This window comes from Herpailurus yagouaroundi, unplaced genomic scaffold (genome assembly GCF_014898765.1).
Source record: "Herpailurus yagouaroundi ecotype Mexico unplaced genomic scaffold, PumYag 192, whole genome shotgun sequence".
Classification (NCBI taxonomy): domain Eukaryota; kingdom Metazoa; phylum Chordata; class Mammalia; order Carnivora; family Felidae; genus Herpailurus; species Herpailurus yagouaroundi.
Window position 1 is genome coordinate 22,802,081 of NW_024412423.1, and position 24,798 is coordinate 22,826,878.

Sequence of the window (24,798 nt, forward strand, 5' to 3'; positions counted from 1 at the left end):
AGGGTGGGTGATGGGTATTGAGGAGGGCACCTTTTGGGATGAGCACTGGGTGTTGTATGGAAACCAATTGGACAGTAAATTTCATATATTGAAAACTAAATAAATAAATAAATAAAAATAAAAAAAAAAATTTTAGGCTGTGTGATGGAGCCCTTCCTCAAAGGGGCTCAGCCTTGGTTTCTTTCAAGGGGCCCTGGGCTTGTGAACTGGTGCATATCTGGGGGTGGGAGGCAGTTTTGTGACCCAGTATGGTGATGATTAAAGTCACGACTTTGTTCATCAGACCTAGAGTGTTTCCATTTATACAAATCAAATCAGGCTTTAGTAGGCTGCCCGTTTGTTCACTTCTTGGGTCACCATGATTAACTAGACAATGCCACAGATCTCTGTCCTTCAGATGAATCTGATGGCCTCTTCAGCTCTGCAGCCTGTTAGGTAACCATGCCAACCTTGGCCTTGCTTACTAAGTGGACTCCATCCAGTGGCAGCAGTTTCTCTTGTCATTTGGGTCCTATAGAGAATAACCACCATAGAGCCCTTGAGGATGTGAGCTCCCTCACAAAGTGTTTCTTATCGTGGTGAGGGGAGTGTCTTTAGGGCCCGTTTCTGACAGGAATGCACATTAGTGTTCATTAAAAGACACATGCAGGAAAGTTCATGGAATTTTCATAATTGCCTGAAACTCGATACTACCCAGATGTCCACTTAGAGAAGAATGATTACGTAGATGAAGATCTATGCATAGAATCAAGCCCTCTACATCAACGAGAATGAAGGAACTAGAACGACACACACAAGTAAACAGTAAGCCCAATACCTGGAGTACTGGGTGACCCAGCTTAACCTAGAACATAGAAGCCTTTGAAAATATTTTCCAGCCAACTTTTGCAGGAATGCCAACATCTTTGAATTGTAGTATTTTGATGAATGAAAGTATTTATTTATTATAGCAGATACTGTTGAAAGTGATCTTGTTTGTAGACTATTAGGCAAAACCACATGGGCCACAAGAAGAAAGCCCTTCAGTCAGCTGTGGGGTTAGGTAGAGTGTGTGCATAAAGAAAATGATTTCAGAGGAAGAGGTGGAACGTATTTGAAAATGCATCTAGCTGTTTTAGTTTGGTACCCTATGGCCTTTGTATTCTAGATGTTACTATTTTGAAGGACGTATGACACTTCGGCATATGGCATGTGCATTAAATAAATAAGCATCAAACATTTCCAGCATGTGCCCCAGGTATAGACAGCACCTCTCACCTCTTCCAGATATCCGAACTCCATTATTAATGGCATTTTTGTTCTTATAAGGTTTCTCCTGGCCTACAATCGTTCCGGTGAAAGGCGCATACACAGTCGATCCATCAGAGCACAAGACGTCCACACCCTGGTGAGGCCTATGATTTCTAAAATGTAAATAAGAATGAACAGACTGAGGAAACTGTCCTAGGAACTTTATTGCCCAGAAACGTGGTGTTAGCCCACTGTTCCCAGACTAGGATACCAAACCCTGAAACTGCTACACCATATTGGGAGGTCCCAGGTTTCCTCTCTTTAGCACAATTTTAACCTCCCTTCTTGCAGGTAGTAATAACCATATTGTAAAGATTAAAGTCTTTAGGATAGTATTTGGTATATGGAGAGGCTTTAAGAATTCATTAGCTATTATTGTTATATGGCATTTTGGGGAAATGAGACAATCTAAGTAAATTTTTAAAACGTATTTATTCTTTTGAAGTTTATTTATTTTGAGAGAGAGAGCGCAGGGGAGGGGCAGAGAGAGGGGGAGAGAGAATCCCAAGCAGGCTCCATGCTGTCAGTACAGAGTCTGATGCAGGACTTGATCCCTTGAACCGTGAGATCATGACCTGAGCCAAAATCAAGAGTCAGACAGTTACCTGACTGAGCCACCCAGGGTTCCATATGTAAGTAAATGTTTAAAAGATTTTTTTAACTTCTATTTATTATTGAGAGACAGAGAGAGACAGAGCATGAGCATGGGAGGGGCAAAGAGAGAGGAAGACACAAATCTGAAGCAGGCTCCAGGCTCCGAGCTGTCAGCACAGAGCCCGACTCGGGGCTCGAACTCACAAACCACGAGATCATGACCTGAGCTGAAGTCAGACGCTTAACCGACTGAGCCACCCAGGTGCCCCCATATGTAAGTAAATTTTATAGATACATGAATCTTGACCCCCTTCAAGACCAGTTGTAAAAGAGTTATCTCTTTATGGGAACCTATCATAAAAGAATCATGTGTCACCCTCATCTTATTTTTGTCTCAGTGACCAGAAGTTGTCATAAACAACATTTTTTGTATATGGTATTTTAATACAGTGAGTGATACCTCCTGAGTTTATTAAAGTGGGTCAAGAACAAACACAAAATGATCCCAGATTGTGAGATTTCTTTAAGTTGTCTCTGAAAATCCTCACTGTTGTTTACATTCACTCTTTCCAGCCCCCTCCCCCTTCTAATAGGCTAACACCTGAAAAATCCAATTTGTGAGGATTGTTAGAATTGTGTATAAAGCAACACTGAGTGGGATTCCAAGTGAAGAACCAGTAAATTATTGTAGAAGTCAAGTGCATACACACTTTTGGGTATGAACAAATTAAGTCTTAATTCTGGCAATTGAGCGGCCATTTTTCCATATTTCCCATCTCAACCCTGCTACTCCAGGTATTTGAGGTTGCTTTGTAAGTAGCATTTAAGTGAGAGCTCCACTATAATTAGGATGGAGATCGATGATGCAGTTGGACACATGGCTATTTCATAAGAGAGTGGCACCCCTAAGGTGGTGCTGTGCATAATTGAAAATTCACAAATGTGTCCCTTATTGTTTAGAAGAAATGGCCTGTCGAGGGCCAGCCTCTGATGTTGAACTCCCACATCCTGGGTCAGTGACATCATGGTGTGATGGGAAGAAGAACCAAAAGCGTGAATCCTTATGCAGCTTTTCCCACCTCCAGCTGTGGTGGACAGGTGCCTTAACCCTTCATACCTCAGTTCAAGTCCCTCTTGAATAAAATGTGATAGTAATGTTGATTTTCACCTTGGAAAAACCAGGTGGGTAACACTGAGAAGGAAAGCATGCATTTTTTCCCCTTTCTCTTTATTACATGCTTTATCCCCAATTCAGAGGCTATCCTTGAAACAGAGGTCTCGGAAGTTGCTCTAAAGATAGTAGTCCAGCTGGTTTCATCACTGTGTCCTGCTGTTAAAGGGAAATGACCATGAGCATTTGAGGCAAGGACACTAAGCAAAGAGGTTAAGAACCAAAAGAATTTATGGTTATTTGTGAAGCCCCATACCTTTGAGCAGTATACTGGCCACAGCCATGGCTGTCACATGTCCTGATCTCATTGGAAGACTTGCCAGCACAGATATTAGCCCATGGTCCAGCCAGAGCTAAAAAAGAGAAACATGACAAGCAGATTTCCTGGCCTCACATATTTCCAGTCTCTTTTTACCTTGTCAGTCTTCCGGTAGCTTCAACGCTTCTGTTTTCACTATAGTTTTTCTCTAACTTTTTATATTTTATGGGCAGGTGTTCCTTTAATTCCCGATTCCGGTGTAAAGTTCGCTTTTTCCTTTACCATGAAATTCTGTCTTATGACATACACCGTATTTGTAAATGTGTTTATTTATAAGCATTAATCTCCATCATTACAGTTTGTTTCAGATTATCAACTAATAAATGCCCTAAGTTATGATTCTCAAACTTTCTTTGCTTATTACTTGGGACCGCTGTGTTTAGGTTAAGCAAAAATAATCAAACAGCATGGTGCCAAGAAATAATTCAAGAAATTCTAAAGTAACTTTGAGATGTTCCTTTATCGTTAGTCCTAAAAATCAAATCCAAGAAAATGTTTGAATTGAAGAAGCAAACTCTGAACTAGCAAAGCAGACTCTGAACTAAATAGATCTCTTTTTTGTCTGCAAACATGGAAGAGGGAGATTCTTAGAAATAAGAATATGTCGGACCAATTTAGCCTAGAGTGGAGGGAGAAGACAAGGGAAGGGAGTAGAAATATATGAAAAATTGTGAAGTAGTAAAACATGGAGGAAGGGCTGGCTCTCTCAGTGTATTTTGTGCACACTTGTTTTAGGTGCATCTTCTCTTTAGTATATGCTAAATTGAGATAAATGCTCAATTGAATTAAATTTCCCAGATTTCCAATGTTAACGTTCACAGAGAGATGCAGTTAGCCAACTCATCCTTTCACTTCAGAATAAACTAACAAAACAGAAGCAAAAGCAAGAACCAGCTAATTTGATTGTTGATTTTCATCAAAGATATTTTGCTATTCATTAATATATGTGCTGTGAGAGGAACAACAGAATATGGCTATTTAAGTTTATATGGCTGTTTAAGTATATCCTTTCATATATTTTTTAGAAGATGGGCTTCAAATGTCTTATACCTTTGAGCCAAACTTCAAGTCAACATCTTGATCGAGATACAATACCATCACTTTGGCAACTAGTATTTATCCTGGGGAATTGAGGCAGATATTAGGTGATTTATTAGCGTATTCATTTTTCCTCTCCTGCTGTGGTGGTTAAGGGAGCGAGAGTTCCCTTTGCCATAATCCACGCCAGTCGCTGCATAAGGAATTCTCCAAATCAAATTCTTATACAAACTTCTTATTTTCTAGTTATGTTCCAATTAAATCCTAGGCCAAGATTAATAGACTTTTCTTAAAGTCCTCTATTCCACTTTTATGATTCCCTTGTTCAAGAAGGAGAGCATTCAGGTGGAAGTCAGGAGAAGTCCCCCTTTCCCCTGTATTCTTCCTAGTCCATTTTCCGTAGTCAAACACACACATTTCTCTTGTGGTTGTGATATTCCTGACTTTTGAATCTATTACTGAAATCCATTTTTTAAAATTAACCAAGATTCTAAAATTGTTTTTTGCACTTACCAGTCGAAATGAAGACAGCAAAAAGGAGGACTTCTGTGGAAAACATTTGGCTTTTGCTTTCCTTGTGATGTTTCTTTCTCTGATAATTGGAATTGCCCCCACACTCTTTGAAGAATAGCCAAGGTTGAATTATGTAGCCTTGGAATTCTGCATCATTCACGTCTTTCGTTTACTATGAGACACACAGAAAAACAAGAATGAAGCAAGTCAAAGTCAAATATTCCCTGGGTAGCTATTTGGTTCACATGTAGGGCCTATGTAAAAGTGTTTGATCTGAAGAAGGAGTTAATTTTATTGGAAATGCTGACTAAACATTAACAGAAAGTGATAAGGTAGCTGACTATCTTCTGGGCTGCAACTTCATGAATGGCTGTGTACATAGGAAAAATACAAAAATATGCACAGATTAATTTTAAGATAATAGGTACCTCTCAGGAAGGAGGGAAATAGAATTGTGGAGGGGTATACAGAGTGCTTAAACTCTAAAATACTTAGTAAAAATGTGAGAGGGAAACATGTGAAAGTATTTGTTAATTATTAGAGGTAGATACATGGCTATTTGTTATATGAATCTCTGTGCTTTTCTATATTTTTCAACAAATAGACACTATTTCTGTGTATTAACATCTCTTTCTTGTTATGCTTAATATTATATGAGGCCTTGGGATTTTCTACAGAAACATCCCCCTTTAAATAATTTGTCAGTAGCTGTGGGAGACTGAGATTGTGGCCCCAGTTCTTTTTACCCTTCCCTGAATCCACACCCTTCCCATGACTCTAAGGAGGCAGAAGGCCTTTCAAACCTTTGGTATGTGTTTCAGCTGTATGACATGCTGTGACCGATCAAAGGAGACACAAGTGACAGTTCGTGAGTACAGCCTGAGCCCTACGGGGTGTCATGTCTTTTGCCTTCTTGTGTTCTGCCTTGGCCGTGCAGAGAGCCTTCCCAGACAAACCTGCTGGCCCCAGGAAGAGAGTAAAAGTCCCGTGGAACAGAGTCACCGTAGCCAAGCCACCCTAACTGAAGCCAGCCTAGCACACCCCTTAATTTATAGTAGAAAATCATCAGCTCTCACAATTATTGAACAGAGTAAACGCCATGGTGTTCAAAGAAATATTACAGGAGTTGAAGCAAATATAAGCTAGCTAACCCAACAGTTGTTTGAAAGGCTGGCCAATGCCCGTTTTGAAGTGGTAGGAGGCACTGTCACTGTTCTCTTGTGTGTCGTCCGTGACTGTAAGGAGTGTTGAGGTGGTTGCCGCGTGCTAGAGATCTTTTGATGAGAAACTCTGACCTATTCACAGTTTTGCATAAGACCTTTATCTTCTCTGAGCTCTACTTCCTCCTAAGGAAATGTGTGTGGAAGTAAGGTGACTTGTTGGGCTACAGTTACTGAAGGGCATTTAACTTTTGCAAGACAAGCTCAACTATCAGCATTAAATTGACCTCTCATTTCTCCCCCATGCTTTGACTGTTTTACTTTTCTTAGCACTTTCACCAAAGCCAGAGGGAACCTGGAGGAGGAGGAGAAATTCAAACTGGCTATAATTTAGCTTTGAGGGCAGTGGTGCTAAAGTCTACTTCCGGCATTGAGATTAACTAAAAGTTACTTGCCTCTTTCACCGCATCATTCTCCCGTCTAGTTAGAAGAGTTTGAGGTAAAATTACATGAGAGCTCATGCAATTGCAAGACTCAGATTGTTTCTTCCTCTTGCCCTGGCTTCTCTGTACCTGTCTCCTGCTTCCTCTGAGATGGGTAGTTCAATTCCAGAGTGAGAGGGTTGGCTGTATTCCAGGAGCCAATGAACAAATTGCTTATGATAAAAACCACTGAATCGTATGCTCTTCTATGATTAGCCAAAGAAAGCACTTGATTTTCTTCTCTCAGGGCTATTGTATCCTTTTGTTAATAGTTTCTTAATTGATTTTTAAGAAGTAGCTGTATTACAGAACACTAAATCACAGAAGAGTTGAAGTTTTGGGTATGTCTGAGTGCTTCCATTTGGGAACAATTTACATGAAACCTTTTTGGTTTTCCTTAACTGTGGGAATAGTGGGCTAGAGGGTGAAGATATAATTTCTTTGGTAGCTTTGATCTTTGATTTGATCTGCAGTTTGGAGGCCTTTGTGAAAGAGAGGAGGCCGGCGTGCTTTGCAAAGTGTTGTTGGCCTGGGTACCTGACCAAACGCACTGGCTCCTTCCTTCTGTGTTTCACTAAAATGAACCTACCTAGAAATAGCATGCTGTGTTAAGCTACCGATTTATTAAACAAATGCCTTCAGAAATCTGAAATTAGTCCAAAACTGCTCTGCTAAAGTCTGTCCTAGTCATGATAAGAATGAAGAAGGCATTAAATACAAGTTGTGGCCAGTAGAGCCTTAGCCTCATGATGAGGCCTTGTGTGTCACTTTCCATCTCTGATTTAAGAATGCCGAATGAACATTTAAATCCATTCTACCTTCTCCCACCCCCTTTCCCTCGCTCCTGCCACCCCCCACAAATCCTCTGTGCGGACAGACAACGGTTACAATTGCAAGTATGACACATTAGTCACCAGTGCAGTTAGCTTTGGGAAGTGCAGTTAGCAAAGGGGAGGGGTTTGATTACAAAAATCATTTTATTTTTATTTATGTGTTTATTTTATTCCTTTTTCTTTTTAAATTTACTTTTAATGTTTATTTTTGAGAGAGAGAGAGTGTGCATATGAGTGTGGAAGAGGGGCAGAAAGAGACGGAGACACAGAATCTGAAGCAGGCTCCAAGCTCTGAAGTGTTAGCACAGAGCCCGACTTGGGGCTCAGACCCACAAACCATGTGATCATGACCTGAGCCAAAGTTGAACACTTAGCCAACTGAGCCACCCAGGATCCCCCCCAAAATAATTTTAATATGGAGAATCATTCCTAAGTTTTCCAATGTATGGGGCAGTTGACTTATCCTAGAAAACAGGAACTTGAAGCATTTTCTAATAAGCCATTTACTTTTTTACTCACAGGATAATGGGGGAGGGGGGGAGGGGACAGGTTGTGATTCCTAAAACCGGCATTAGATTTTATTTGCTTTTTTTTTTAATGTTTTATTTATTCTTGACAGAGAGAGCATAAGCGAGGGAGGGGCAGAGAGAGAGGGAGACACAGAATCTGAAGCAGGCTCCAGGCTCTGAGCTGTCAGCACAGAGCCCGACGCAGGGCTCGAACTCACAGACCACGAGATCATGACCTGAGCGGAGGTCGGGCACTCAACTGACTGAGCCCCCAGGCGCCCTGGATTTTATTTGCTTTAAATTAAGTTGTAAACTACTGAAAAGGGAAAGCTCTTTTTATGAAATGTAGACATACAACACAACTTTGTGTCATGTCTAACACAGTATTTCAAGGTTAGAGGGATGTGGCCAGGAGGTTTGCTGACTAGAGGCTACTGAGGGAACATTATCTGTGTCAGAGTGGCAACTGTGAAGTGCAGGTACCATTACTTTCCTGCCTACATCCAAGGCAGACATTACTTATCAAGCACGGTCATCTGTCAAACTCTACTCAGATGTGTCCTCATGATCTTGCTCCTCACAGACTCTTTCCCAACTGGGAAAGCATCCTGATTAACATTTACTTCTCAGGGAGCCTGGGTGGCTCAGTCGGTTATGCGTCCAACTTTGGCACAGGTCATAATTTCACAGTTCGTGAGTTCAAGCCCTCCTTGGGCTCCGTGGTGACAGCTCAGAGCCTGGAGCCTGCTTCAGATTCTGTCTCCCTCTCTCTCCACCCCTCCCCCGCTCACGTGCTCATGTGCGCGCTCTCAAAAATAAACATTAAAAAAATTGCAAATAAAAATAAAATAAAATCTACTTGTCATTCTTGATTGAGGTAAATTTATCTTAATCCAGAGTCTGCTCTTATTTATTTTATTTTATTTTATTTTATTTTATTTTATTTTATTTATTTTATTTTACTTTATTTATTTATTTTTTATTTGTAATTGTATTTTTTTCAGTATCCCAGACTCAGACACAGGCAGGGTGAGTGACTCAAATTCATCAAGTTACTGGAAGATAAATGAACACAGAGGTAGATAGATAAGTAGGTATGACTTTCATTGGAGGTGATTCCTCTTTTCTGAGGGGTTGTACTCCCTTCTTGATGTTGGAGCCCTTGGAGAAGTGGTTTGATCAATTTGGAATGAGAACAATAAGAGATAAAGAATTTTAAGGGCTTTTCCAACCAACTATGTGGAATCTTTTAAATTTTTTCCTCTTGATTAAATGGACTAGAAAACATGTCCCTCTTGAGTGACACCAAATGCACCCATGAACCTCTGTCTCTTTGATTCCCTTTCTGGCACCCTAAGCCCTTGTTTTTCAACTGGGAGTACCTGGATGTAGGCCAGGTAACACAAAAGCAGTGACACTTGATATCTGTTTTTTTTTTTAGGATTTGGGAGTGGGGTGAGAGGAAGAGGAATAACCATTATTTATTTACTATAGCAAGTGTGTTTTTTTTAATATCTGCTGACATATTAAATCTTTTTTAAATTAATATTTAATTTATATATTATAAAATTTACCCTTTTAAATTTTGTAAAATTTATTTTAAATTAAATAAAACCCTTTTTTAGTCTGTTTACAAAATCACACAAATATTACCAGAACTTTTGTCACCCCCAAATGAAAAACCATACACGTTAGTAACCACTCCCCATTCCTACTATCCCCAGCTCCTGGCACCTGTTGATCTACTTTTCCTCTTTTTGAATTTGCCTATTCTGGACATTTCATATAAATGAAATCCTTCAATATGTGGCCTTTCCTGTCTGGTTTCTTTCACTTAACATAATGTGTTCAGGGTTCATCCATGTTGTAATATGTATCAGAACTTTATTCCTTTTTATGATTGGATAATAGTCCAGTGCATGAACATACTCATTGTGTAGTTGATGGATATTTGGAAGGTCTCCACTTTTGGCTATTATGAATAATGTTGTTATAAACAATCAGCTACAAGCTTTTGTGTGGCCATGTGTCTTCAGTTCCCTTGGGTCTGTCCCTAGGAGTGGAATTGCTGTGTGTTTAACTTTTTGAGGAACTGTTAACCTGTTATCCAAAGCAGGTGCATCAGTTTACATTTGCACCAACAATGCATGAAAGTTCCATCTTCTCCATGTCTTTACCAATGCTTGTTATTATCTCTTTTTGTTTTTTTAATGTTTATTTTTGAGAGAGAGACAGAGTGCAAGTGGGGGAGGGGCCGAGAGAGAAGGAGACACAGAATCTGAAGCAGGCTCCAGGCTCTGAGCTGTCAGCACAGAGCCTGAGGGGCCCATGAGGTCATGACCTGACATGAAGTTGGTTGCTCAACTGACTAAGCCACCCAGGTGCCCCTTATTATCTCTCTTTTTAATTATAGCTATTCTAGGGGATATAAAGTGGTATCTAATTGTGGTTTGGATTTGAATTTCTCTCATAACCAGTGAGGTTGAACACCTTTACGTGTGCTTATTGCCCATTTGTATATCTTCCTTGGAGAAATGTCTTATTTAAATCTTTTGCCAAGTTTTCAATGGAGTCATTTAACCTTTTATTGTTGAGTTGTAAGAGTTATTTTTTATCTTCTAGGTACTAGTCTTTGTCAGATACATGATTTCCAAATATTTGGTTTCACCATATGTGTTGTCTTTTCACTTTCTTGATGGTGTTTTTTGACGGTCAGAAGTTTTTAATTTTAGTGAAGTTTACTGTATTTTTTTTCCTTTGGCTGCTGGTGTTGCAGGTGTCATATCTAAAAAATCATTTTCTGATCCAAGGTCATGAAGATTTATGCCTTTATTTTATTCTAAGAGTGTTAAATTTTACATTTAGGTCTTTGATTCATCTTGAGTTAATTTTTATATATGGTGTGAAGTAGGGGTTCCAAATTTATCTTTTTGTATGTAGCTATCTGGTTTTTCTAGCACCGTTTGTTAAAAAGACATATCATTTCCCTCCTGTAATTTTGTTTTATTTATTTTTATTTATTTTATTTTGTTTTATTAAAAAAGTTTTTTAACGTTTATTCATTTTTGATAGACACAGAACGCAAGTGGGGGAGAGGCAGAGAAAGAGGGAGACACAGAATCTGAAGGAAGCCTCAGGGGCTCTGAACTGTCAGCACAGAGCCTGGTGCAAGGCTCGAATCCACAAACTGTGAGATCATGACCTGTGCTGAAATGGGACATTTAACTGACTGAGCCATCCAGGAACCCCTCATGTAATTTTATTTTCTGTACCCTTGTTGGAATTCTGTACTCTTGATTCTGTTTCATTGATCTATATGTCTGCCCCATGCCAATAATGCACAGACTTGACTATGCTTTCTAGTAAACTTTGAAATCAGGAAGTATGAGTCTTCCAACTTTTTATTTTCAAAAATTGTTTTGGTTATTCTGGATTCTTTGTATTTTCATATGAATTTTACAATCAGCTCGTCAGTTTCTGGAAAAAGACTGACAGGTGGCTGAAATTTTGATAGAGATTGAGTTGAATCTGTAGATCTGTCTGGGAAGTATTGTCATCTTAATGATCTTAACCCCCCAAATTTTTTTTTAAATTTCTTAAATGTTTATTTATTTTTAAGAGAGGGAGAGAGACAGAGCCTGAGTGGGGGAAGGGTAGAAAGAGGGAGACAAAGAATCTGAAGCAGACTCCAGGCTCTGAGCTGTCAGAGCAGAGCCCAATGAGGGGCTTGAACTCACAGACCCTGAGATCATGACCTGAGCTGAAGTCAGACACTCAACCGACTGAGCCACCCAGGCTCCCCTCCCCAAGTTTTGAACATTTATTTAGGTCCTCTTTAATTTATTTCAGTGAGTTTTGTAGTTTTCAAGGTGTACATCTTACACTTCATTTGTTAAATGTATTACTAAGTATTTTATGGTTTTTGCTGCTCTTACAAATGGAATTTTTTTTAACTTTTAAAAAAATGTTTATTCATTTTTGAGAGACAGAGAGAGACAGAGTGCAAGTGGAGGAGGCACAGAGAGAGGGAGAGACACCGAATCTGAAGCAGGCTCCAGACTCTGAGCTGTCAGCACAGAGCTCTATGTGGGGCTCGAACTCACCAACCGTGAGATTATGGCCTGAGCCGAAGTCATATGCTCAACTGCCTGAGCCACCCAGGTGCCCCAAATGGAATTGTTTTCTTAATTGCATTCTCATATTTTTCCTTCCTAGTGCATGGAAATGCAACTGCGTTTTGTATATATATCTTCTGTCGTACAATTTTGCCAAATTAATTTATTAGCCCTAAGAGTTTTCATTTTTTTGATGGATTCCTTAGATTTTTTTTTTATATGCAAGCTTATATCATCTGCAAATAGGCCTTTCTATTCCCCTGTTCCTCATTACTACCTTCTGTTGTGTGCAGTAGATATTTTCTAGTGTACCTTTTATTTCCATGTCATTTCTTTTACCATATATTTTTCAGTTCTTAATGGTTACCCTGGTAATTAAAACTTAACTTTAACAGTCTAATTCAGATTAATACCAACGGAATTGCAATCATATACAAAAAGTTTCCCCCATATAGCTCCATTCTGTCACTCCTCTTCTTTGCTTTGTCATACAAATTATACCTGTATCTATTGTGTGCTCATCAACACCCAGATTTAGAATTATTGCTTTATTCACCTATGTAGTTACTTCACTGGTATTTTTTATTTATTTATTTTTGTATGGGTTCGAGTTATTATTTAGTGTCCTGTCATTTCTGCCTGAAGGACTTTCTTAGCATTTCCTGTAGAGCAGGTCTTTTAGCAACAAATTCTCTCCAGTTTTGATTATCTGCAAATATCTTGACTTCTTCATTTTTGAAGGATAGTTTTGCCAGTTGTAGAATTCTTATTTAGCAGGTGTTTTTCTTTCAGTACTTTCAGTTTTGTTTTGTTTTTGTTTTGTTTTCTGTACTATGTCCTCCCAATGCCTTTTGGCCTCCACAGTTTCTGATGATAAATCAACTGTTAGCCTCCTTGAGAATTCCTTGTATGTGAGGGTTGCTTTCAAGATTCTGTTTTTGCCTTTGTCTTTTGATTGTTTGAGTATGATGTGTCTGGTCTTTGAGTTTTTGAGTTTTCCTTACCTAGATTCTGTTGAGCTCCTTAGTTGTGTACATTAATGTTTTTCATCAGATTTGAGAAGTTTCCAGCCGTTATTTCTTTAGATATTCTTTCTGTCTTTCTCTTTCTCTCTCCTGTCCTTCTGGGACTCTGTTATGCATATATTGGTATTCTTGAGGATGCTGCACAGGTCTCTGAGCCTCTGTTCATTTGTCTTTATTATTATTATTATTATTATTATTATTATTATTATTGTTCCTGAGACTAGGTAATCTTAATAGACCTATCTTTAAGTTTGCTGATTCTTTCTTCTCCCTCCAGGTGTTGAGCCTCTCTAGAGATTTTTTTTTTTAATTTCAGTTATTGTGTTTTCCAGCTGTAGAATGCATTTTATATATGCATACATTTTATATATGTATATAAAATTTCTGTCACTTTATTTAAATTCTCTATTTGGTGAAACGTTGTTTTCATACTTTCCTTCAGTTCTTTATAAATGATTTCTTTTAGTTCTTTGAACATATTTAAAGTACTGACTTATAATCTTTGTCTAGCCTGTGCAGCATCTGCTTTTCCTAATGACAACATCTATTGGCTGCTCTCTGTGCTGAGTCCTCATATAAAATTGTGTGGCTTTTTCTGATTGTCAGAGCCTTGACCCCCATGGGAAGTGCTTGTACCTGTATAAAATGTAAATGTCCTCTCTCTTTATTTGTACTGTGTGCTAAGGACAAAGGATCAAAAGTGAGGAGGTTACTCCTTACAACTCATCAAACTTACACTTTCGGCCTTCACAGCTTACAGCCACTAATATTTTACCTGAGGTTGCTCTCAAGAGCTCTTGTGAACTGATTGAGTCTCCATCTCTGGCAAACCTTATAGCTAAAAGACATAAAATAAAACAAGACCACTCTAGCCTGCAAGATTTAAATTATACATGAATTTTTCCCAATAAAAATTTTCTTTGTCTCATTGGGCACAAGTATATAACCAACAAAGACTCTATACCTGCTCTTCATTTAAACCCACTTTTTTCACAAATGAGAGACTCTTGGTTTTAAAATCCTGCCTAAAGATTTTGTCTCACCACTGACCATTTGATTATAAGATTCTAGAATGTACTAAGCCCCAGTCAATAGACAACCCTCACTCTATCAAATACTTCCAGACCCACAGTGGGCATATTTCCTCACCCAGTTTCACCATCTGCTAGTACTTTGACCAACAGAGAGCAAACAGCCCAGGGCCACCTAGGGAAACACAGACTTAGATTACCTCAAACCATGGTAAACAGATGTAATGGGCCCACTGAGCTTTGAACCCTCAAATTGCACCACACACAGACATGGTCAGAGCACTGCCAGAGGTTACAACACACACATTCTTGGCACCATTGTTCTGATTGACTCAGACCAGCTGAACTTCTTAAACTGAATGATAAATTCATTACAACAATGGAAGAAATGATGCTCTTCTGTTCAGGGATTAAAATGTCTCTCTAGCTACTGATACCTCCTGAAAAAGAAACTGCCTTCGAAAGTTACAGTGCTACTTCACCGTTCCACAATTCAAGCCAGCCCACATTTGGTGGGCAGCGTGTGTGCAAGGCGCTGGGTGCGGCACTGTGAGAATGGAAGAGGAGTCGGGAGGCAAATAAGCCAGGAAAGCCTGAGAACTTGGGAGGGGTCAACCCTGGACATGAGAATGAGGATGACAATGGGTCAGAATGTACGACACAGGCAAAGGGAGTGTTGATTGTCCTGTAGCTGCCTGAGCCCATGAAGGATTTCAGAGCGCCTTATAAATCAAGCCCAATCCTACTGTTTGCTTGTTTCCAGGAGTAAAGATGGGATTTTTGGATTTCATTTGATTCTAGGGAGATCTGGAACTGCTCCAGGAAGATTTGCGTTGGATGCTATGAAAGAGGATAAGGAAGTAATTGTTGGATATGTAAATACATTTGTGCAAAGGTGAGGTACATTTGTGTTTCTGTCTTCAAAGTTTACTTTTAAAGTGTTTTATGAGAAGTGATGTCAGAGATATAAAACAATTTTTTTGTGGTTGCTAAATAGAAACCATCAGGAAAAGAAATGTAGCTGGACCTGTTGGACATCAAAGATAGAGATTGTGACATTCAGAGTTCGTCACACTACCTAAACTGAACCTGATCCAGACAGCAAGGTAAACAGAAGTTTTCAGGGACAATAGAATAGTTCTAGGATGGAAGGATCTTTTGTAATTCTAAATTCAGATGTTTTTGACCCTTGAACAATAGGGATTTGAACTCTGTGGGTCTACTTATATGCAGATTTGGGGGGGGGTTGTCAATACAATACAATACAATACAATACAATACAATACAATACTGTAAATGTATTTTCTCTTCCTTGACTTTCTTAATAACATTTTCTTTAGCTTACTTTATTAAAGAATACAACATATATAGAAGATACAAAACATGTCTGTTGCAGTTAGTTGACTTTTATTTTGATAAACAGGCTTCTGATCAAACAGTCTATTCATAATTAAGTTTTGGGGGAGTCAAAAATTATACATGACTGCTCAGGGGATCAGTGCTCCTAACCACTATGTGGTTCCAGGGTCAACTCTAATTTTATTTCTGCTGGAGATGTTTTCTTTCTGTGGTTAACAAAAGAATATCCATTTGTATTAATCAAGGTTCTTCCCAGAAACAGAACCAGTAGGGTGTGTGTGTGTGTGTGTGTGTGTGTGTGTGTGTGTATTTGCATATATGTGCATACAAAATAGCCCTATTATTTTTTATATTTATGTTATATACTTATGTATATAGTCCATGTATACCAAAATAACCCTCTATAGACTACATACTAGAGAGAGAAAAAAAACGTGAGGGAAGAGTTATTTTAAGAAATTGGCTCATGTAATCGTAGAGGCTGGCAAGTCCAAAGTCTCCAGGGCAAACAGTCAGGATGAAGACCCAGGGAAGAGTTAATGTTGGAGCTTGGATTCCAGAGGCAGTCTGGAGGCAGAATTCCATCTTCCTTGTAGGGACCTCCATCTTTTTTTCTTTTAAGACTTCAACTGGTTGAATGAGGCTCACACACATTGTAGAGAGTAATGTGCTTTACTGAAAGTCTACTGATTTAAATGTTAATCCAAAAACTACCTTCATAGAGATATTTAAAGTGGTGTTGGCCAAATATCTGGGTACCATGGCCTAGCCAAGTTAATCCATAAAATTAACGAGCCTAGCACCTTTGCTTCGGAAATAAGAATTTAACTATGTGCTTTGACTTCAAGAGTTGAACTAGAACAGAGGCAAAACTTGACATGCTGTGGGGACCTGCAGCTGTGTGGAGCCTTCACAGGACTTCAGGAAATTTCATTATGTTGGTTTAATTTATGGAAGCTTTATGTACCTAATTACATTGTCGCTGAAAACTTTCCTTATGGTCTGTCCAATTTAAAACTTTTGATGAGGAGTTAGAGGAGAAATAAGACATAATGAAAATGATTGAGCCAGGGAAATGTCCCTAATTCCCACATTTCATTAGCATGTTTTGCATTTTGTGAGCACTCTGCGCTTCTCTTTGTATTTTACCAGTGCCAAACCGTACAGAAACAGAAGTGCGGCCCGGGAAGAGCAGAGAGTGGGTGGTGTGCTAGAGCAAACGGAGAATCCCACGAGGGAGCAGGCATTCAGGTTAGCCTGAGGCCCCACATTTTCGATAGCAAATAGCACAGGCTGTTCCAACTCATCATGTAAGAGCAATGTCAGTTGGAAGAGGGATTTCTGGCCATTGGTTTTGAAACAGAAATCACCTAGTCAGTGACTTAGTGCATTTGTTGATCATTATCAAATATTTTGAAACATCTTTTCATTATCAGAAGTTACAGTTTGTCCCTTTCTTTCCTAAATCTTGGTGTAAGAAAAAAAAAGGGCGGGGGGAATGTTATGCAAAAATCCTCTATTTAACAATTCAGAGGACTTCATTTCTTGGTGTGTTTCTTTTTAAAAGAACAAAGCGCTTTTTTGTGTGTTTTCCTTTACTGACTCATTCGTTTGTGGTCCTGATTTATGCCAGAACTGCAGCTCAGATGAGTTAAGTGATGACTGTCTGGCCTTGATTCCTGGGAAGCTCTCTTCTGCACCCATTGCCCTCTGAGGATGGTCTCTCTGGGATGACTCTTCATTCCTGGTCTCTTGGAACCATGGGAGCTCCGGGTGTGAATAAGTCGGAAGGAGATTTTCCCTTTTATATCTCACATTCACCTAAGGCACAGAATACCCGAAGGTAATAATGGTGCTCTCTTCTGTGGGAGACTGAAAATGTAAGAGTCAGGGAACCTGATTATATCATGTTACCTAAGGCAGTGCTGTAGGAAGATGAAGGGTGGTCTGAAGGATGGATGGAGAGTAAGTGACCACAAAGAAACATTTTAAAGTGGTGACAGGGTATGTTGGGAAGTCATGTAGAATGGCTTCACAATCTTCTAAGATTGGGTAGCTAAACAAGATGAAGGTGGTGAACAAACAACCATGAGCTTGAGATGAAGCATGGTTGGAACTGCAGCTGAGAAATGAGAAATGAAGAAAAGGATTGTGAAGCAGCTGGGGCCCAGGAAGCCAGGCATCGAGTCTCCAGCAGTGTCTGACTGCCCAGGAGTGGGAACAGAGGATGTGATGAGCAGAGGGAGGTTGAAAGGTATCTAAAGCCCAGGACTGACACGCTTGAGGCAAAGTGCTGACCATGAGTTCTAGGCTAGGCAGAGAAACAAGAAAGAGGCCAGATGGGAACTTGGAAGAAGTTTGAGAAGCTAAAGTCATGAGATGAGTGATGGCAGGATTAGTCTGAATACTCTCTTTCTATCCACGGAGCTCATTCCTGCTTCAGCCACCACCATTAATCCTTGTGAATTTGCTTCCCTGAACACTTTTTCTTCCTTCCATTCTACTCGAATGCCCTTCTTGTCCTTAAAGTTCGGTCAAGTTGTCCTACCAGCTCCACGAAGTTCTCCTAGCTATTTCTAGATTTGTCAGCACCTTTTCTCAAAACTCCCTCAGAACTTTTTTTCTGAGCCACTTAAATTACCTCAAAATTATAGTCCTATATTGTATCTATTTTATCTATCTATCTATCTATCTATCTATCTATCTATCTTATTTCCTTGTGAAGATTTGCAACCTGTCCTGATGTAGGAACGGAGTCATATGCTACTTTTCTTTCTCTAACATGGTTAAATGCTATTTGAACACGACTATGCTTAATTTATAATGTATTTGTTGAGGGGCACCCTTGGTGGCTCTGTTGGTTAAGGTTTAACTTCAGCTCACATGATGATCTTGTGGATCATGGGGTCCAGTTCAGAGCCTGGACCCTGCTTCACATTCCGTGTCTCCGTCTCTCTGTCTCTCTCTGCCCCTCCCCAACTCGTGCTCTGTCTCTCTCTCAAAAAATAACTAAACATTAAAAATAAAATAAAACAGGGGCACCTGGGTGGCTCAGTCGGTTAAGCGTCTGACTTTGGCTCAGGTCATGATCTCACGGTCTGTGGGTTCGAGCCCCGCGTCAGGCTCTGTGCTGACAGCTCAGAGCCTGGAGCCTGTTTCAGATTCTATGTCTCCCTCTTCCTCTGACCCTCCCCTGTTCATGCTCTCTCTCTCTCTGTCTCAAAAATAAATAAATGTTAAAAAAAAATTAAAAATAAAATAAAACAAAATAAAATAAAATAAAATAAAATAAAATAAAAGTAAAAAGTGTTGGTTGATTATCCAGTAAATGGCATTACTACCACATACTTATTTTGAGACTGGTGGGTTTTGTCAGATTTTTTATATTTGAGTATTTGCAATATGTTGTCCTGGTCACTCATGAGGAGTTCAGAATATGTGTCAAATAAGTCTTACTTCCAATATTATTTATCTCTATGAACCATTTGATTCCAATAAAATGTTCATGGGAGAGGGGTTCCCAAGCATTTATTTTCACATTTATTAAATTATGATAGAATCAAAAGAACTAAGACTCTCCCAGATATTTTATATTTCCTTGGATTAAGCATAGAGCAACTTTGCACTCTATTGTAACATGGTGACTAGTATCTAGCAACAAATAAATATTAAATGAATGATGAAGGATTAGTGTATTGTACAGAAGGTGACTTTTCGGCATGGACCAAAATGACTGCCAACAGGCCAACTCTACCTCTAATTAGCTGGTGACCTTGGACAAGGTGTTCCCTCTTTCTCCTTCAGTTCCTTGCCTGCCCCCCCCCCCCACCCCCCATGAGATGCATGAGTGGACTTTTGGCCTAAGCAGTATTCAAAGCTGTTGGAACCCCTGCCACCAGCTAGTCTGCATGGTCACATCATGGCTTTCCACTAGTGGGTGCCATTGAGCAGACTTCAGAGACTGCCTCTGCCTCTGCTCTCTGGAGTAGCCTGCAGCATTTCCCATCCTGACTGACGCATTTGGGTCTGAAATGGCATAGGATTAGGAAAGTCATTGGGCATAATTCGAAGCCATCAGCTATTCTGAAGGTCTTCCTTGGCCCTCTGGTTTTGAGTCATGCCCACACTGGAAGCTTGCAGTTTTTCCACCACAGCCTGTTGCCATCAAAACAGTTCATCCTTTGTGGAAAATGCTGACCCTTCTATTGCTCTGCTCTCTTAATAGGCAATTAATCTCTTCCTACATATTCAAGGCAGGCTTCATCCTCCCTGGGCTCCTGGACTAATTTTCACAGGCAAAATCTTAGAGATGACTTAAGTTGTAAAAGTTCAGAGCAGAGTGAAAGCTTAGGAGTCATTCTAGTCAAATCCTCTTGTTTTGCAGAAGATCCAGAGAGGATTAAGTGATTGGAAGCCACCCAGCCCCTCAGAGAGGCAGGGCTGGAACCCAGGGATACTTGTGAGGCAGAGGTCGACCCAAAAAGTAACCCTCAACCCAAGGTTTCTCGTAGCTTTCATTACCTTAACTGCCCTCTGGCATTTTCAGTGATGTGGAAGGTATGTGAGTTGCAGCTTGTATTGGTCTGTATTTGAATAAATGTCCTTCAGTTTGCCCTTATTGGCCGGTCATTGTATGCCAAGTGCTAGGCTAAGCTCCCCAAATGCATTATGTCTCATTTAATCCCAGGCCGTGCAGTCCAGCCTCATAAGGACAGTCTCTGGAGCCAGCAACCTGTGCTCAAGTACCAGCTCTACTTCTCAAGAGACTTGTGGGCTGGGGCAAGTGATATACCCTCCCCGTGCCTCATTTTCCTCTGCTGAATCTGGGGATGATACTAGAACCTCCTTCTATTCAGTGAAATAAAGCGTACAAGCCACTTAGCAGATAACCTGGCCCATGGGAAGCACCCCAAAAATGTTAGCTATTTTTTCTGTCATTCTAAGGCATTAGTTTCCTTCATATTGATATACAACACAAGAACTATCTATGTTCCCATTTATACTGTAAGCGAAATATTAAAAGTATATTTAGCTATCAATATGTTAATGACTCTATCATTTGTCCTTCATATAAATAATGTTATTGTGAAATGAACAAATAAAACCAAAGTGATATAATTCTGCTTAAAAAATTCTATGCTAGTCTTCAAAAACAGTTTGTTTTCTCCTGATGCATCTCTTCACCCTCACATTTAAAAAGGTTGAAACATGGGGCACCTGGGTGGCTCAGTCAGTTAAGCATCTGACTTCAGCTCAAGTCATGATCACATGGTTTGTGGGTTCGAGCCCCGCGCCGGCCTCTGTGCTGACAGCTTGGAGCCTGGATCCTGCTTCTGTTTCTGTCTCTCTCTGCCCCTCCCCCATTCATGCTCTGTCTCTCTCTGCCTTCCAAAAATGAATAAATGTTAAAAAAAAAGTATATAAAAAGATGAAAACAAAAATAAAAAAACACTCCAGATCAAAGGCATCACTGCATTTCTTTCTGATAGTCTGTTTTCTTCTTTTTTCTTTTTAAGTTTATTTATTTTGAGAGAGAGAGAGAGAGAGAGAGAGAGAGAGAGAGCATGCACAAGCAAGGGAGAGGCAGAGAGGGAGGAAGGGAGAGGATTCGAAGCAGGCTCCATGCTGTTGGCATGGAGCACAACACAAGGCTCAATCCCACAAGCTGCAAGATCATGACCTGGGTCAAAATCAAGAGTTGGACACTTAAATGACTGAGCCACCCAGGCACCCCTCTCTTTGCTTTGTTTTTTTATTTTTTTCTTTTCTGTTGTGTTTTTTTTCTTTTAAGGATTGGCACTGTGTTTATGGCTCTGACCCAAAGTCCTTTTCCACATACACTTTGTAATGTGTAGGTGATAATTGTGGTTAACTTGTTTCTTCACAGAAGAGGACAGTGAAGGACAGTGGAGACTTTGATTCCCCACATGGGTCAATGTGGTAGCATTGTCTGAGCCGTGCATCAGATCCCCATGACAATAACCCCCACGTGTTTACAAGTTACATAAGTTCTTGCCTTCTGGACAGCCATCAGAGTTAATACACCACAGTCCGAGGATTCTGCTTGAATTCCCTTGACAGGCTCAATATTCAAAGCAATAGCTGTTTTCAGTTTGTTGCATTATAAACCTGAAAGCTGGGGTTCTAGATATAAATAGTATGCACAGTTGGACAACAGCATTGCCATCACGGTGAGATCACTTCCAGGAAAACACTGAAATGTAGCAATGGGAATAACATCTGGCCTTTCAACAGTTGCATTTGATTTAGCCTTGGACATCCCACATGAAATAGAGGCTGTATTTATTAATGACTTCAGTTTCCATGCAGTTCACTCATTTTAACTTGGAACTCACAACTTCCATAGCTTTTTGTTAAACCTACTATGTTTAGGGTATGGATGCAAAACTCATTTGACCTAGTAACTGCTTGCTCACACATTCCTCCCTGATGCCTCCATTCCCACCTTATACCACCCCAAAAGAATACAGCCAAAGAGGACCCTAGGGAGCTACGTTTGTCTTTTTCTGATAGTGGTGGTGGTGATAGGCTGGGGCTGGAAAAAAATTGTTCATTTAATAAGATAAGATCAAAATGGGAATCCTTTGTTTCTCTCTTTCCATTTCAGTGTCTGGATATCATTTTAGTTTTCCCTGTGTAGCAATGAAACCCTCTTTTTCTTTTTCTTTCTTTCTTTCTTTTTTCTTTTTTGCTGGCTACATGGCCAACCAAAATAAAAGTTCCCTTGCCAGCCTTCTGTGAAGCTAGATGTGAAAGTAACAAGTGTTGGCCAAAGAGATACAAGCAGAAATAGGACTTGCAAATTCTTGAAAAAAATTTTTTAAATGAGCTTGTAAAAAAAAAAATGTTTTGTTTTGTTTTGTTTTGTTTTTTTAAATGGGTGGCACAGTCAGTTAAGCATCCAGCTCTTGATTTTGGCTCAGGTCATGATCTCACGGTCATGAGATTGAGCCCCACATGAGGCTCCGTGCTGAGCATGGAGCCTGTTTAAGATTGTCTCTCCCTCTCCCTCTGCCCCTCTCCCCACCTGCACATTCTAAATAAATAAATAAATAAATAAATAAATAAATAAATAAATTAAATGAGCTGTGAAATCCCTTTTCTTATCTTGTTCTTCCCGTATTTGGAAAGTGGTTCCAACAGCTGGAGTTTCAGCAGTCATTTTGGACCAGGGGTGGCCTTGAAAATGGAAGATATATATGTGTTGTGAAAACAGGAAATAGAAAGAGCCTCAGTCTCTGACACAGTGGAGGGTCTTAATAATCCTAGGCAGAGAATTTCCAGATTAATGTGGAAAAATAGTATAAAAACAGTAATGTAAATAAAATACAAATATACAGCACAATGATTTATCAAAAAAGAAAGCCCCGAGCAACTACCACTTGGTCCATTTTTGTAAATATTCCATGTAGGCTTGAGAACAAAAATGTATCTTTTGTGTTTGGGATTGTAGAAGATGTGTCCATTGTGTTTGCTAATCATGTTGTCTACATTTACTATATTTCAGTTGGCTGGCTGCTTGCTCTTTTGGTTATTGAAATAGGTGCACAACAATCTCCTGCCTGTATCCTCTCTGATACTTTATTCACACACTTGTATTTTGAGGTGATTTTATTAGATGCATACAGTGTTAGAACAATTGCATTATCCTCTGAATTGAACTATTCAAAAACATTTTTTAAATTTGTTTAAATTCAAGTTAGTTAACCTACAGTGGAGCTTTGGTTTCAGGAGTAGAACCCAGTGGTTCCTCACTTACGTGCGATACCCAGTGCTCCTCCCAACAAGTGCCCTCCTTAATGCCCGTCACCTGTTTAGCCCATCCCCCCACCCAACACCCCTCCAGCAGCCCTGTTTGTTCTCTGTATTTAAGTCTCTTATGGTTTGCCTCCCTCTCTGTTTTTATCTTATTTTTCCTCCCCTTCCCCTATGTTAATCTGTTGAGTTTCTTAAATTCCACATGTGAACAAAATCATTTGAGATTTGTGTTTCTCTGGCTGACTTACTTTACTTAGCATAATACACTCTAGTTCCATCCATCTTGTTGCAAACGGCAAGATCTCATTCTTTTTGATCGCTGAGTAGTATTCCATTGTATAGTAGTGAGTTGAACTACTTATTTTTAAAAAAGTGTTTATCTCTGGTAATACACTTTACCTTAAAGTCTCCTTTACCTTTAAATGTTAATCTAACAAAGTCAAATATATTTAGAGGTTTCCGTGTTAATCTTTTTTCATTCCTTCACTTGCAGCCTTTCTCGATCCCTATGGTTTAGGTACATCTCTTATAAATGGTATATGGTTGGGATTTGTATTGTTAAATCAGGTGTCATAATCTTTTTTTTTTTTTTAATTAGAAAACGTAAACTGCCTTAGCCACACTGAAGAAGCATGATAGGTCCCTACGCAAAATGTGCTGGACGTTGAGGCTGATGGCACCACACATACATGCCAGAGGATATGAAAAGGTTTATCACTTACATAAGTGAAGCTGTCTGGGAGAACACATCAGGCTCCCAGAGGAGGTCTGAAATGGCTTGAGAGAGCAAGGAAGGGAGACGTGGTTAGAGTATTGGGTCCGGGGCTTACGTGGTTTGAATCTCCTACTGGTGCCAAAGGAGAGAGCACCAGCTTATCAGTTTTCCTGGATGTGGGGGAGGGTAAGGGAAGGGTGAGACTTAAGACCTGTCGGCACTGAAATTTCCAAAAATGGAGGCAGAGTCTCTTTGTAACGTAGACCCATTTGTTTAATGTAAAAACTGATACTTTCGTTTAAATCCATCATCTTAGTCCCTTTCCATTTTTCTTGCCTATTCTATATTAGCTTTTCTCCCCACTCTTTCCTTTCTTTTGACTAAGGATTTTTATATTGGCATTAGTCCCTCTGTTAACAGAAGCATTTTGTATGTTTAGTCATTCTTTTTTCCTCTTTTTTATTGAAGTATAGTTGACATCCAACGCTTTATTCATTTCAGGTGTACAACATAGTGATTTGACAGTTCTTTCCATTGTGCAGGACTTACCATAACAAATGTGGTCACCATCTGCCCCCATACAGTGTTGTTATAATATTGTTGACTGTATTCCCTATGCTATCCTTTTCATCTCTGTGGCTTATTTGTTTTATAACTGGACGTTTGTACCTCTTAATCCCCTTCCCATATTTTGCTCTTTCCCCCACCCCTCTCCCCTCTGGCAACCACCATTTTGTTCTCTGTATTCATGAGTCTTCTTCTGTTGGTTCATTTGTTTTGCTTTTTAGATTCCATATATAAGTGAAATCATATGGTATTCTTCTTTGCCTGAGTTATTTCACATAGTATGATACCTCTAGATCCA

At 39.6% G+C, this 24,798-nt stretch overlaps 1 protein-coding gene across 1 annotated transcript in view; it reads right to left on the reverse strand.

Moving 5' to 3' along the window:
- The window catches only part of LECT2 (leukocyte cell derived chemotaxin 2), an 11,530-nt gene extending 6,359 nt beyond the window's left edge, over nucleotides 1-5,171 (reverse strand). The window contains exons 1-3 of the mRNA XM_040444535.1: nucleotides 4,926-5,171; nucleotides 3,312-3,408; nucleotides 1,258-1,403 (exon numbers count right to left, since the gene is read on the reverse strand). Coding sequence (XP_040300469.1) covers nucleotides 1,258-1,403; nucleotides 3,312-3,408; nucleotides 4,926-4,971 — 289 coding nt within the window. The 5' untranslated portion in view covers nucleotides 4,972-5,171. The remainder of the gene's footprint in view (nucleotides 1-1,257; nucleotides 1,404-3,311; nucleotides 3,409-4,925) is intronic.
- Nucleotides 5,172-24,798: the final 19,627 nt, after the last annotated feature.